The sequence below is a fragment of the Podarcis cretensis genome (assembly GCF_951804945.1).
Source record: "Podarcis cretensis genome assembly, chromosome: 3".
Classification (NCBI taxonomy): domain Eukaryota; kingdom Metazoa; phylum Chordata; class Lepidosauria; order Squamata; family Lacertidae; genus Podarcis; species Podarcis cretensis.
The window spans coordinates 58,534,866-58,550,591 of NC_137172.1; the positions used below are offsets into that span (position 1 = coordinate 58,534,866).

At 39.0% G+C, this 15,726-nt stretch overlaps 1 protein-coding gene across 2 annotated transcripts in view; it reads right to left on the reverse strand.

Annotated features, from left to right (window-relative positions):
* AKAP12 (A-kinase anchoring protein 12) overlaps nucleotides 1–15,726 on the reverse strand; it is a 63,481-nt gene that overhangs the window by 27,390 nt on the left and 20,365 nt on the right. For both annotated transcript variants that reach the window (XM_079971481.1, XM_079971480.1), the window contains exon 2: nucleotides 2,106–2,223. In XM_079971481.1, the coding sequence (XP_079827607.1) occupies nucleotides 2,106–2,223 (118 nt within the window). The remainder of the gene's footprint in view (nucleotides 1–2,105; nucleotides 2,224–15,726) is intronic.

Sequence of the window (15,726 nt, forward strand, 5' to 3'; positions counted from 1 at the left end):
GCTTCCTGTAGCCAATCAGAAGCTGCACTTTGGTTTTCGAACGCTTTGAAAGTTGAACGGACTTCCAGAACGGATTCCGTTCAACTTCCAAGGTATGACTGTACTCTTCTTGCTGCCTGCTAAAATCAATTGTGTTTAGACAAATGTATTTGGGTATCTAGAACACTGATGTGTTTTAATCTGTTTCAGTTTTAGTTTTTTAATGTTTTAAATATCAAAAGGTATATAATTTGCATGAAATAAAAAAAATCCTAATTGCCACCATTATCCCTACTGCACTCTCTCTCTCTCTCTCTCTCTCTCAAATAGGCCATGAAACAGACTATAACAGACTTTGACTATAAACACTGCATCATCCCTGACATTCTCCAATCAAACTGTTTAAAAAGCTGTCTTAATCAGTAGGACAAAGCTGGTTTTAAGAACATCAGCTTAATTGGACTGTGGATAAGGCTACCCAGTACATTTCCCCTTCCTGACTCACAACTGGAATTAAGAGAGCTTTGCCTACACAAAATCATTATCAAACATGTAAAAAGTGAATATGTTGTCTTAACAGCAGCTTTTGTATATAGAAAGAAGGAAGTAACAGAGCATTTCCTATGAGCCCAAAACTGGATAAGCTTTAACTGCTGGGAATGTGCATATGAAAGTTTTTGAAGTTATGCCTCTATATCAAAGGGTTTCTGAAAAAACAAATGCAATCTTAACAATGGAGAAGATGAAAAGCTCTTTATAACATCAACAGTAACCATATATACTGTTCCATTTATAGCAAACAGATAAATTAAAACAAAAGCTACTGTTAGTACTACTTATTTAAATCCTCATGTGACTTTTTGAAAACTTGTATCAGTACTAGTACCAGTCAAATACACTAGAACAACTAAAAATCTGCACTTAAAAGCAGCTGGTCAGTCAAAATCAGTATGTCAAGTTTCACCCTGAAGATTGTCAGGTTATGGCACTGTAGTGATGGGAAAAACTATAAATAATATGGGTTGCAAACATGGTTGGCATAAAGAACAGAGGCTGAAACAAATTTGGTAAGATTTTGTACTACCATCTATAATGAAAATAAATAAAACTTCATTTCTGAGCTATAAGGACTGCAGACATATGCCTTTCAAAAGTGTGATTTTATTAATGGACAAGATAAGAAATAGGCATATAAGAGGCTGTGAGCAGCAGGAGCAGGTGTGCTCAGGCAGGAAAAGTTTCTAACATTCAGAGGTATCTCTAAATTCAGCAAGCAATTTGGGTATATTAAACCAACATAAAAACACCAAAACATTTACACAATGATTGAGAAACTTAAGTTATTTGGACTTTCTAACAACAGGATGAACTTGCTGCATGTTTTCTTTGCAACACAAACAGTTTGTTCGGGGCCTCTCTAGAGATATCAACTATTAGTAAGGGAGTGAAGAATGAAAACATAGACTATTTCAAAAACACTGGGCCTAACCCAGTTCACCTTGGATACAACACCACACACAAGATTCCCATCGGGCCCCATTTCTTCTAAGGGTTTGCACACAGGGGCTGTTGCAAGAAATGAAAGGTCCATGCATGGATATTGTGCCCCCAACTTGACTTCTGCACATGTGCTCTACAACTTGTATATGCTCCAGAACACAAGTAACCCTTTTTAGTTACTTACAGAGAAATAAGGTTGGATGAGGATATGGGAGGAGCACATGTGCTTCCCTTTCCTTATATAGTCTACACATGTAAGCACTTAGGTGAAGGCAGGAAAAACAGTCATATTGGACAATGCAGGCGACCTATGCATGTTGGTACAGTACCTGCAGTGGAGCTAGATTGAACCTTTACTATTACAAAGAATCTGTAACATTACTGATTATGAGTGGACCAGGCGGTGAGGCACCTGCTCTTCTCCAACAGGTGGTCATTACTATCAAAGCTGGAAATGCCAATCATTTGTTTGGGGGAGGGCATCCCCAATTAAGGAACCTGGGATCAAAGTGTTAAATTAATAAAGTGATGTTTTGTACTATAGGAAAGGGCTCAAGGTACCAATTTCCTTTTGTGTGTCCCATAGTCCTGGGTAATCTTCCATGTCATTATAGGCATCTACTTACCATCTGTTATGACTGCTTCTCCCTGCTCCTTTTTCAGCTCTTCTGGCTTAAGGCTGAGCTCCACTTGTTCTTCTGTAATTCCATTAATAATGGATATCTGTCCATTCTTCTGTAAAAGCTGCACAGGCCAAGGGAGAGATTGGAGGAAGAAAGAAAGCAACAACTTTTGTAAGTCAAGCCTTGTGCTGGAGGGGGGGAAATCACAATTACTTATTTTCTTCATGGAGATGAACGTGCTTTATCATTTATAAAATACATTATGTGCTACAGGCTGTTTTAAAATATTGTCGACCCACATTTCAGCATAAACTGCATTTTTTTAACAAAAGTGTAATGCTAGACATCTCTAAAATCTTTAAAAAGTATGAAATACAGGATAGCAGAATCAAGCACAGATCAACTTGCTCAAAATAAAACATCAGGGGTCAACTCTCAGGATGAAATTTGTGGGAAGTACTATGTGCAGTTAGTATTTATACTCTTTACCTTATTGGTATTCAGGCCAAATATGGGCCTTGATAGCTTTAGATAATGGTGGGATGGGTGTCATAAACATTCCTTGTGTCTCTCTGACTTCTATACCACCATACAAAGAATTACATGATACAAGGTAAAAAGACAGATCCTTGATCTACAAATCAAGAATTTATTTAAAAGTTTAGGCTATTCCTCAAAGAAAGCACCAGGTAAAATAAACAAGAGTACACAATAAGTCATTATCTATGACGACTCTACAATGATACAACTGTAACCATAGGCAAGCCAGCTATATGCAAAAATTTAAAAACTGTCAGAATATATTGTTTATCTTCTTACTGTGGAAAAAAAATCACAAAGTAAAAGTTATGACAGCATATTTACTTCTCTAAATATTTTTGGATTAATGATGCACAGACTCTTTTGGAAAGGTACATTCTCCCACAGCACTAACTTTTTGGGTCAATTCAATCTGTCCCACTGCATTAGCACCTCAGAACTACTTATTTTACTTTGCACTCACATTAACTGCCTCATTTCTCAGAAAGATCTGTTCTGCAATTTAATCCAATTATGTCAACTATATAAAAGCAGTGTTCTCAATTCCATTTGGAATGACTCAACTCAGTCAGATTCAAAGCAATTGTTTTGGAACATGGCTGAGAAGCACAAAAACTTAGCTAAGAACACGCAAATGAGGAATACAGGAAATAGCACTATGTCAGTTTGATATTATTTATTCATTTATTGACATTTTCTGCTACCTTTGTTGAGGAGAGGTCATACTATATTTAATCCTAACAAAACCAAAGGCTTATCCAAAGTCGCTCACTTAGCTTCATGGGGGGAAACACGGATTTGCATAACATCATTAAAAATGCATGCTGCATGAGCCAGCAATTCATTTACTGCTCACTTGACCTCTATGTACTCTTTAACATTTGTGTACTTGGGTAACTTATTTTCACACCAAGGATCACTGTCTGAAATTTTCATCCTCCCAACACAAAGAACACATTGCTTAAGGTTCTTTGCTTGATGTTTGTTTACACTGCAATAGTCTGTTCAACACTGTTTTTTGCAGCCATCCAGACAGGCAGTTATGGGAAGCAGTGCACTGGCATTTAGATGCATGTGCACTTGAGTCAAAACGCAACTTCTAGAAACTTGACCAAGGACTGGAATGAGAAGAATTCTAGTACATGTGCACACACTAATGAGATATATCCCCCAAAGGCAAAATAGGGATACTTGTTTTAACAAGAAAATAAAGTAAAAACAGGGACCGACTTTGGTGAGGATGGCTGAAAGCTTTGAGGTTGCTATCAGATGACGTGTTTCTTGAAAATTCATCCCAGGTTACATGATGCGGGGGGGGGGGGTTACATGATGTCAGCTGTTTACTAAGCACCGGTTCTGATTTGTTTGCAGGGAGGGTATACAAGGCTGCATCATGCAAGTACTTATCCCACATTCTCCAAAGTGTTTTCCTGTCACTTTCTTTACTGGAAAAAGTCTGATTCTTTTTTTTTTCCTTTTGCCAAATACACTTTAATTGTACAACCTGAATTTGCCGGTGTGCAACTGAATGTAATCCACAAAAGAACAACAGTTTGGAAATGCCCAGATGTCCAGGGTTATTCCTTCCATATTCATACAATACATAAAAACTATGGGTGGAACCCAATTGATGCTCTTGGGCTCACAGAAGAGCTTTCAATGTAGTGAAGGCATCTGTTAACAGAAGATGAGAGGATTTCTGCCTATTCTGCCTACAGGCCCTAAAGCCATCTTCCACCTTGCACCAAGCGGATTCCACCCTATTATTTTCTAAAGGGAAAACTGATGAAACAATTGGCTTTAAAACACACAAACAATGAATTGTATTCAAATGGGTTGCATCCTTCTAAGAATGGAAGGGAAACTAATGTCTGCTGACTTTCCATTCCGCCTTTGTTCCCCTCAACTTACCATCTCCTCAAATATAGCATTCAGAAACTCAGAATTAGCATGCTGATGCATGTAGCAAGCTTTGCCCATTATTCTCAGAGAATCCGGCAGATATAGCTATGTCTTCCTCCACTTCTAATCACCATCATTCCCAACATTCCTCATGCCAGACCCAGGATCATTCCAAGGATTCCACATACCAGGCCCAAATGCATTAGTGCTAATTTTGCCTCCTTGTCTTAATCCTTCTACATCAGTTCTACTACAGATTCCTAAAATAAGCTAGATCCAGCTGTCTGAACAACTGATTAAACTAAATGGCATACTGAAATATTTTTCCACACTGTTAAAACGTCTGTGTTGATAGATTACTCAGCTACACCATACCCTGTAAGATCTGAAAATCCTTAAGTGACACTGTAGTAACCATTTCAGTATTGATTATATCACCCTAGGTTATAGACTGAAAGCAGTTCAGCAGCAATGGAAAGAGCAAAATAATGGCGAGAGTCTTCAAACTCACACATTATTTTTAAAAGCAACAAAAAAATAACAGGAGAGCCTTTCCGCATGAGCCAAAAAAATCTAACACTACTCAAATCCAACCATTTCCCATAAAAATCAATCCATTGAAAGCAAGTAGTTAGCCTCCATACGGTCACTATAAAGATTTTACTGGTAAGAAAAAAACAGAAGTGCTTCAAGATCAAATGAGCCCAATCTAAACAAAATCACACATTTCCTCACATTCTTGCCAGTTTTGCTTGCTGCAGCAGGCATTAGGAAGAAGAAGATGGGAGAGCAAGAGGCGAAAGGGTTGAATACCCCCTGCTCTCTCAAAGCTCTGGCAGTGGTGGCTGGGCAGTCCCAATTCTAAATCCACACCAAATAACTATCCTAGTTTAATAGTGAACTAAAAGAGCAACCTGAATAATATATCTCCATATTAGCTACCCAGGTGCAAGTGCATAGTTCAAGTGAGAAAAAGGGCAACCACACCAATCCACTGTTTGGGGGTATTATTTACTGGGTTTTTATATATTGTTTAAATTTTATTACAGTTTAATCAATGATTATATTTTATATGTTTATATGTGTATTGTTTTTATTTGTGTAAGCCACCTTGAATCCCGGTCCAGGAAAAAGGTGGGATATAAATAAATATAACAACAACACTAATAATATGACAGACACAATCCAGCTCCCCTTGCCTTTCTTAGGAGCAACTGCATCAGTAAAATGTTCAGGAGTCATGTGGATGATTGGTCTCTATTCGGATTCCTCTTGTAAGTCACTTTGATTTACTTTTGCTTAAAAAGTGGTTAGTAAGTTTGATAAACAATAACAAGGCAATTGTAGTTCTATGTGGACAAACCTTCAATGTTAATGAAAACAGTAATAGTTATTGATTTTCTTTCTTTTTTAAATTAACAAGCATTTCAGATAGTTCTAAATCCCTTAGCTCAGAAGTGGATACAATATATAATTACTGTATGGTTATCAAGGGTATTGATAGTTATTCTGGTGGAGATTACAAAGATTTCAAGGAGCTAAATACAGCCAACAGATATACACATCAGCAGGCCCAAAAACCAGTTAGAGAGCATCCTCTACCTTTTGTGAGTGCTCGGTCACTGAACCACCCTGGTGAGATCACCCAGGCAACTGTTTTCATTACAGAGGGGATAATTGTTTTCAAGCACTCAAATTGTTGGCCCAAGTTTCTGGTAATCTGCAAAAATCTGCCTATTGGATGGTGTTTTTAGTCTGACATCTCAGAAGGTTCCTTACTCATGCTTTTGTGAATGCCCTGCAAATATAAAATCATCACACTCAACACAGAAGGCTGTTGATGTTGGATGTTATATGCTCAATCTTTTTAGGATTCAGCCACAAAACTTACACAATTAAACAATGGGAAAGTAACATTTAATATGCCTGGCACTAATAAAGCACAAGAGGAAGGGTTTTAACCCCATGGGAAAAGACCCATGCTTTGTCTTAATTTTGCTTTGGCAGCTTCAGTCACCACAAAATAAAAAAAATCTAGTACCAATACAATAAAAAAAAAGTTTGTCATATATCAGAGCATATTTTTAAAGAGCACAGGATGCTCTTAATATGGTTCACAGTCCAGAACAGCCAACCCTTTTGCTTGTAAACTGATTTTAAGTATCAGCTCTGCCTAGAAGTCTCCATTTTTCTGTAGGATATAAAGCAATAGAATTGATGCCCCCAAGACTGGTGAAACAACATTTTGCCATAAAATAAAAGCAATGAAATTAAGCAGTTAAGCAATAAAAATGATGCATCAGATGTCAAGGAAACAAACAACTATCTGACTTTTAGAAGACAACTGAATGTAGCCGTTTAGGGAAGTTTTTAATGTTTTGAGGTTTTATTCTGCTTTAGTGTTCTGTTGGGAGCCACCCAGAGTGGCTGGGGAAACCCAGCCAGATGGGCGGGATATAAATAATGATGATGATGCAAGTTTCAGGTGAGGTGCTATCAGAACTATATTAAAGCACACAAAAAGATTCCTCAATGTGTATCAGTTTGGCAAGTCAAGAGAGTTAAGTACAAACCTGAAATTGCATCCCCCTTCCATGCTGCCTTATTCTTCCAGCCCTCCTAAGAGAAATGTGGGACATACTTCTACATAATCTTCACTATTGGGGCATGCTCTTAGAATTACTCTTCCAATGCTAATTTGTCAGTCAGTCAGTCAGTCAGTCAGTCAGTCAGTTTTATTGCACTTAGCCAAAGGCTGCTGCAATGTACACAGAATTATTTGACAATTAAAAGAAAATATACTGAATTGATAAAAAAGACTTAAAACATTTATATTATTAAAACATTACGTACTCTAAACAGAGCTATAAAAGTACCCCCCATGTACAAATAAAAACCAATGCTAGTTTGCCTCTATCTGGTTCCTACACACGGATGTGTGTAGCAACCAGGTAGAGGCAAAGTAGCATTGGAAGAGTGATTCTAAGATCCTCAAATCTACATATTACTTCCTGATTGAGCTGGTCTTGCAACAGGGAGACGCCCACCAGCTTGCTCTCCCATTTAGCAACCTCAGTGAAACTGGTATATTTTCTTTAATCTTAACTAAGCACTAGTCCAACCACATCTAGAGTATTCATGTCCATTTCCGGACACCACATCTGAAGAAAGATATAAACAAATTGGAATATGTTCAGAAGAGAACAATGAATACAGTATGGTCAGCATTACGGAAAGCAGGTCCTAGGAGGAAAGGCTGGAGGAACTGAGTATATTTAGTCAAGCGAAGAGAAGACTGAAGGGAACATGATTGATTTTAGTTCAATATTTCTCTTACTTGCTTTTGTTTCTTATGTGTCAACATTTTGCTCTTAGCTATTTGCTGATTTCTCTCTGGATCAGATTATGAGTTTTGGATCTGGTTCTAACTAGTATCTAGAGTAGTGGTTCCAAACCTGGGGGCCAAAGAATTATCCCAAGAGGTCTGTGAAGCCCTGTGCTGAAGCTTACTTTTAAACAGAAAGTTGGTGAAGAAAGAAAGCTGTGGCAGGATTATCCCTGCACGCTTAGGTGCATGTTCAGGTTGCTTCTGTCTGCCAGCACTAAGCACTTTCTTCCTCCTGTGCTGGGGATAGCTGCAGGCTGGAAAAAATGGGTGAGGAGGACTGGTGGAGATATCACCACATGTTCAGGCAAATGCTGCCTATCAGATAGAGCTTGCTTTAAAAAAAAATAAGGTTGGGGAAGAAGAAAGGAGCAGCGGGAGTATCCATTATACATGTTGATTATGTATTTGGTCAATTAACAGAACCTAAAATTAAAACAAATCAGCATGTGGGGGTCTTGAGATTAAAAAGGGGTCCTCATAAACATTGGAACCACCCAGGGCAGAGATTTTCAAACTTTTGGGTCCACAGCTCCCTTGACCAACTACATTCTTTCTGCAGCTCCCCTGTGAGACTCAGGAACCCAGTTATGTCACCCCTTGCCTGCAGAGCTGGCAGCTTGCCACCCTTTTTTGAATACCCTTGTGGAGTGTTCCCTCAGCTTCCTCTCCATTCCCTTCTCCTTGGGAGTCCTCTGGGCAGCAGCCGCCGCCCTTGGTGTCTGAACTGCCCCCTTGCCCCATCCTGAGGTGCCTCCTCACGCTGTCCCACAGGGGCTTGGGACTTGTCTGTCCATTCCCAGCAGCAAGGAATGCTGGACTGGCTGGCTGAGTCCACTTACTTGCTCTGAGCCCACATCAGCTCCTGGTAACCAGCACCCCCTGGCCAGCCCCAGAGGCACTATTTGCCTGCAGAGCTTGTAGCCAGGGCTGCTGCACCAACAGCCACACAAGCCTTTGGGAGGCAGAGACATGAGAGAGCATCAGAGGAGAGAGAGAAGAGAAAGGAGAGAGATCTCAATAGATCCCAAAGAATTGGAAAATCTGGTACCATCTAATGTTTTAAAATTATTGTGGAACGTTGGTAAAAGCATAGTTCTTCTTTGTTAGGGATTCTTTTAGAAAGGAAAACAGAGTGAAATCCACATAGGTACTTTAATTTTGGTGGGATCAGGATTTTCTCCAAAGTAGCTGGAGGACAAGACACTCATTATTTCAGAGTTGTACATGTGTAGATTTCAATCTGTCAATATTTTTGAAGCACTGTTAACTCACAAAGAAGCTTGGGGTGGGGGAAAAGAAAATAAGTGTTTCGAAATACTCTTTGTTTTTTGTGGCATTAAGAAGCATTTTTCAGAGTCTGGCAACTATGTGAAAGTTTACTTTAGAACTAGTGAGCAGGAAGTGAAGCTAGGAATCATTTGAAAAAGGTATTAAAAATAAGGTTTCATATCACAAAATGCAATAAATCTATAATCCCAATAATATTTCTACAGCAATATGCAGATTCCATTTCTGTATTAAGATAATGAAACAAATTAACACTAGGGCACCTTATCCCATCTTTATTACTATAGCCTAAACTCTTGATGGTAATAATCAGGAGAGACCACTTCCTATATGCCATCTAGTGCCAATTCACAAATATACGAAACTTGCACAATTAGAAACATAGGAAGCAGAGGTAGCTAAACATTTTGACTCAGATGGTTGCATTGTCTTTGGAGCAAACTCTCTGGGGCTGGCCACATCTGAAAATGGACAAGCATGCAGTTAAACACTATCATGACAGGCCCTGACCCAACATTGGCCAACCAATCCTCTGAAGACCTGGTTCGCATGATTTTCAACCCAGGTGACAGAGCCTCCAACACTAGCCCTGAAATGTTCACCTCCAAGGAATACCCTAGAAGGACCCTCTGGGTAGGTTCCTGACTTACCTCTAGCATAGGAACCACTGGCTGAGTTAGATGTTGAGTCACATCCAACCCTTGAGAGCAAAAATGCCAGAAAGTCCAAGCTCAGGTAGCTGGTTGATGATGGGAGTGCACATCTGAGAGTCCAGTGTCATCATGTGACTGTTGAGGAAGCAGCTGCTTGTAAGTAACAACACTCCTCTCAAGGGTAAAAACACTTTACTCAAGGGTAAAGACTCATACAGCAGACTCAAGAACTTGCAGTAGGTGTTGGAGGTGATCTGAGAGACCATGTTATACACTTGTACCTCTGGTTACGAACTTAATTAGTTCTAAAGGTCTGTTCTTAACCTGAAACTGTTCTTAACCTGAGGTACCACTTTAGTTAATGGGGCATCCCGCTGCCGCCGAGCCGCCAGTGCACGATTTTTGTTTTCATCCTGGGGCAAAGTTCTCAACCCAAGGTACTACTTCTGGGTTAGCGGAGTCTGTAACCCGAAGTGTTTGTAACCCGAGGTGTTTGTAACCAGAGGTTCCACTGTACCAGGCTTCAGTTGGAACCTGCCAGTTACTGGAAACAATGCAGGTCATCTAGTTTCTTACACCTGAATCTGACTCCTTTGTCTTGCCATGCTTTTTTCTGGATCTCCTCAGTTGTTCATTCTTGCCTATTGATTCTACTCCTGAGTTATGTTTAAAAGGAACAAATAAGTATGGCTGCAACCTTCCTGTTCACAGCACAAATCCAAGGTGGCTTTAGCACTGAAAATACAATCCCCTTCTCTTAGCATTGTTCAAAGATATGCTGACCTCATACTCATGTCTGCCAGAATTGATAACTTTCCCATTTTTTCTTTTTAAATTGGCACTCTACATTCTTAACAAGTTTAGCTAGTGCAGTACAAGGAAACGAGGGTGTCAAGTTTTGGTTTCTTTTTCCAAGCTAATGCCTCTGTAACAGCAGGAGTACACACACATGTGCAACCCATCTACTAGGAATCATATTTTTATCGTTTCAGTTTGTCTTTTAGTAAAATGCATTTCCAACTGAATTGCAGAGCTGGACTTGAGTAGCACTGTTTTACCTTCAATTTTTATAATGTTTCAAATATCCCATATTACATTTCCTTTCCTGTCTAGTAAAGAATAGCACTTGCCAGGTGAACCTAATGTCAGACAAGCAATATAATATTGCACTCTTTTTTCTTTGTAAATTTATAGATGACAGCTTTGGGATTCAGGCAGGGCAACAGAATTCTACCTACTTTGTGGTATAAAGGTATTGTTTCAATAGCTTTTAAAATGAAATAGTCCATCCATTATAAGTTTTATTAAGGTGTAATGTTTTATTCTGTTTTTATATATGTTGGAAGCCGCCCAGAGTGGCTGGGGTGGCCCAATCAGATGGCCGGGTACAAATAAAAGAATCATAAACATAATAATTCATTTTTATAACTATATTCTCAAATATGAACTCTTAATACTATGCAAAAGTTTTACTGTATGGTATACTGTATTCTGAACATGCTAAATTCTCATTTCTGACATTCAAAATGTTCCTGATAGGATGTCCCTTAGTTAGGAAAGGCCTTGTTGTAATTAGACCACAGGTGTGGTAAATCACTTAATTTATCATATGGAAAAATAATGATTCTATAAGCCAAATATTTTAAAATGTAACACATTATTTAATCTTGTTTTTGAGAATTGGTGTGTAGTGCTAAACATATGATTTATGATTCTGCAGTCTCTCCCACTTTTTACCTGTGACAAACTGCAACCTGAATGAAATTATGCACTACAGATAATTCACAACTTTCCTGAGTTTAACATGTATTATTTCAACATTAAGTAGTTGAAAGCTAGATGGTTGAAACTGCACATGGTTGAAACACATGGAAGGCAGAGTTTAAAAGCTCTTTTTGTGCATCTGGTTGACACAATAAAGCCACCAGAAGTCCATGTGCAATGCTCAGACATCTCTCCATTTTTGCAAAAGGAAGCAACAGAATGACTGACAGCTATCCAAAGTTAGGCCAGGAAGGAGCAAACACACTGTCATACCCTAGACTCCACTGGTTGTGTTGGCCAGGATACAAGGTGGAGGTGGGTTTTTTCATATTTGTGCTATGGCAGCTCCCATCTGGCATAGATGAGTGATGTAAGGATTGGGCCCTTGGGAGATCTGCAGGCACAGCTGCGACTTCCATGGAGGCTAGGAGAGAAACACTGATATTCCATCCTAATCCCTCCAGACATCAACATCAAGGGGGGCAAGGGATAGGCATGAGCTCAAAGCCACATTTCTTCATCAAGATGCATGCAGACAGTCTTACTAATGTTCAGACAAAGTAATTTATTGCCTGGAACAAATAACTCTGCAAAAGAATTAATTTAAGAATGGGCAGCATGGGAGACGTTACAGAACCAGGATTTAAAGTTTACAGCATGTGATACTGTGAAAGAAAACAATATGAAAATGGTGTGCTGTTGGTATTTAACCTCCAGTAAATTAGCTAAAATGTATAAATCAAGATCAATGCATGCTGGAAATGTAAAGAAAAAGAGGGCACCCTTTATCACATGTAGTGAGCATGTTAAGTAGTAAAAGAATTCTAGGAGATGATATATAATAAGTTGAAAAAAATGTTCAAAATAACCTTTCTAAGAAACCAGAAGCTTTTCTTTTAGGAATTCTAGGTGCCGAAAATCCAAGTGGCCAGAAGAGATCATTTATTAATTGGTGGTGATTTTGGACATTAAGGAAATGTATATAAAGCTGCCTGAAATTTGTTAGCCCAGAGATGGAAAGAAAAGACAGTCCCTACCAAAGAAGAATGGCAGATAAAACTGATGGTTATGCTGAAATGACAAAACTGACCAGAAGAATTAGGAACCTGGAAGATTTATATTTTAATAAGAAATGGGGAAAGTACGGTATATATTGTATCTTAAAAAACTATTGTAAACAATTAAAATCCTTAGTAGGATTAAATAATTAGTAGGATTGATATAACACTTGTAGCTAAAAGCTGAATTATGGATTATTTATAAACTTGATAAAATTGGAGTAATAGTGGAGATGCAGGAGAAAATGCCGGCACAAGGACCTACAAAAGGGGGAAGGGAAGTCAAAGGGGATTCAGTGCTTATATTTTAAATGTGTTCTTTCTTGTTGTTTGTAAACCTGAAAATGAAAATGTGTGTGTGTGTGAGAGAGAGAGAGAGAGAGAGAGAGAGAGAGAGAATTAATTTAGGAATGGATGGGAATTTGTAGAATAAATCCAATTATAACTTTAAAGAATGTATCCACATAAGAATAATCCTTGATACATCTGAATATATAACTATGGGTGGATTCCAGTGCTACTTTCATTGTGCTTGGGTAACACTGGGAAACCATGTGGGTGGGGATTATATACACCTCTGTCCTACCTTAGTATCTATTTATTGTGTTCTAAATATTTTTGTTAAATATTTTAACGCAGGTGGCGCTGTGGGTTAAAGCCTCAGTGCCTAGGACTTGCCGATCGAAAGGTCGGCGGTTCGAATCCCTGCGGCGGGGTGCGCTCCCGCTGCTCGGTCCCAGCGCCTGCCAACCTAGCAGTTCGAAAGCACCTCCGGGTGCAAGTAGATAAATAGGGACCGCTTACCAGCGGGAAGGTAAACAGCGTTTCCGTGTGCGGCTCTGGCTCGCCAGAGCAGCGATGTCATGCTGGCCACGTGACCCGGAAGTGTCTCCGGACAGCGCTGGCCCCTGGCCTCTTAAGTGAGATGGGCGCACAACCCCAGAGTCTGTCAAGACTGGCCCGTACGGGCAGGGGTACCTTTACCTTTACCTTTTAAATATTTTCCAAGCTACCTCAAGAATTCTGGTTAATAGGTACAAATAAATATTCCTAAATAACACCTAAATATAACAAAATATACATTTCCCAGTTTTGTTCAACTGTTATTTTCTTTTAGGTTTACCTTGGCACTAAAAAAAAATGGGGAGGGGACTAGCTGTAAGAATGGACCACAGAGAATGTGAATGCAGTAAGAATGGAACTGCATTGCCTCAGCCACATCAGAATTGCTTACTAAGAAGGCTTTTAATTATGCATCTTCTCCAAGGTCAGCTAAAAATACCACATGTACCCTTCACATACAAAGAGGAGAGATAAACAGAAAGCAGGGGTTCCCTTATAAAATATGTTTGTGTGTCTACAAGAAAATGAGAATGCTTTGCAGAGCAAGGGTGTTGGTCAAAGCTTCATTGCAAGTACTGTAAATAACAGTACCAGATTCCAAATATAATTTGCCTGTCCTAAATCTGTGTTATTCTAATCATCAATTACAAAACAAAGGGGAAACTGACTTCAAGCTCCCTGTGATTCTCACCTCTGCTAAAGCCACTAAAATGGATACTGACAACAGCCTTACAAGGAGAAACTACAGACAAGGAACAGTTTATTGAGTTGGATGTATTTAGACATTCAACAAAGGAAAGCATTTTCAGCTGTTCTGTAAACCCATGACTTAACTGTGTCTTTAAACAATCCGTGTATTTAAGAAAACAAATATTTACAAGGCAGCATATAAAAGATTCAAAAGAATGAATTGAATATATTTATTTTTCTCTATTTCACAACATTTATAAACTGCTTGATTATATTGGGGGTATACAATTTTTGTAAGTTCTTCCTATTCCTCTTTAAAAAGTCAACTTTCTTTCAAAAACAAATTTCCATTATATTTTCTCTATATACATTTGCACAGAAACAAAGGTCTCAAGAATATGTTTCAACTGTCTCTTCAATAAGCACATGTATCCTGTACATGGGTTGAGGATTAAACATGACAAATTGTTTACAGAAAATTGCCTAAACTTCAAATACATTTCCTTAATGTCAAAAATCACCACCAATTAATAAATTATTCAATATTTGAAAAAAAGAAGGCAGCTTTTCTTTAACCAATTCTGTTTTAGGAGCTGTTTCACTTAACATGGGGGTGGGGGGGGAGGATAACCTGCTACTTGTCCAATTTTAGTAAAATATTTTTGACATATAATAAGACATCAACAGGGGATAATTTTATTAATGGTAATAAGTTTCAAAAATGATTTAAGTGACAGGCCAGCTGCTGGCATTCTTGGACAAAACGAATTATTGAGACCTGGTTTCAGGACTCAATCTACCCCAATGGATGACCTCTACTGGGAGAGGGACAAAGGTAGTGCAACACTGCTTCTTTTGCTTGATCTCTCCATGGCTTTTGATACCATCAACCATGGTATTGTCCTGGACTAGCTCTGTGAGATGGATCCCAGGGACACTGTTTTATGGTGGTTCCGGTGTTACCTTTAGGGTCAGTTCCAAAGAGTGACAATTATGTAACTGGGTGTTCCAGGGCACTATTTTGTCCTCAAGGCTATTTAACATCTATTATGAAGCCACTAGGAGCAGTCAATGTGGGATGTGAAGTAAAGTGTCATCCATATACCCAGTGAATGAGTGGGAGGTACGTAAGTCAGTCACCTGTTTTGAATAGGGTTCCACTCCCTCTGAAGAAACAGGAATATTAATTGGAGGAGGGGGCTCCTGAATCCATCTTTGTCACCTGAGGCACATAAGGTCTCAGTGGCTAGGAATGCTTTAAAGCAGCTTTGCTTAGTAAGATAGCTACAGTCATACCTGGACCAAAATAGCTTGGCCACTGTGATCATGGCATTGGTAACCTCAAGACTGGATTACTGTGACGCGCTTTATGTAGGGCTTCCCTTGGGCTTAACTCAAAAACTAAAGGTGGAGCAGAATACATCAGCTGGATTATTTACTGGGGTACTCCCATCAGTACCATATAACACCTCTGCTGAAGGAGTTGCACTGGCTGCCAA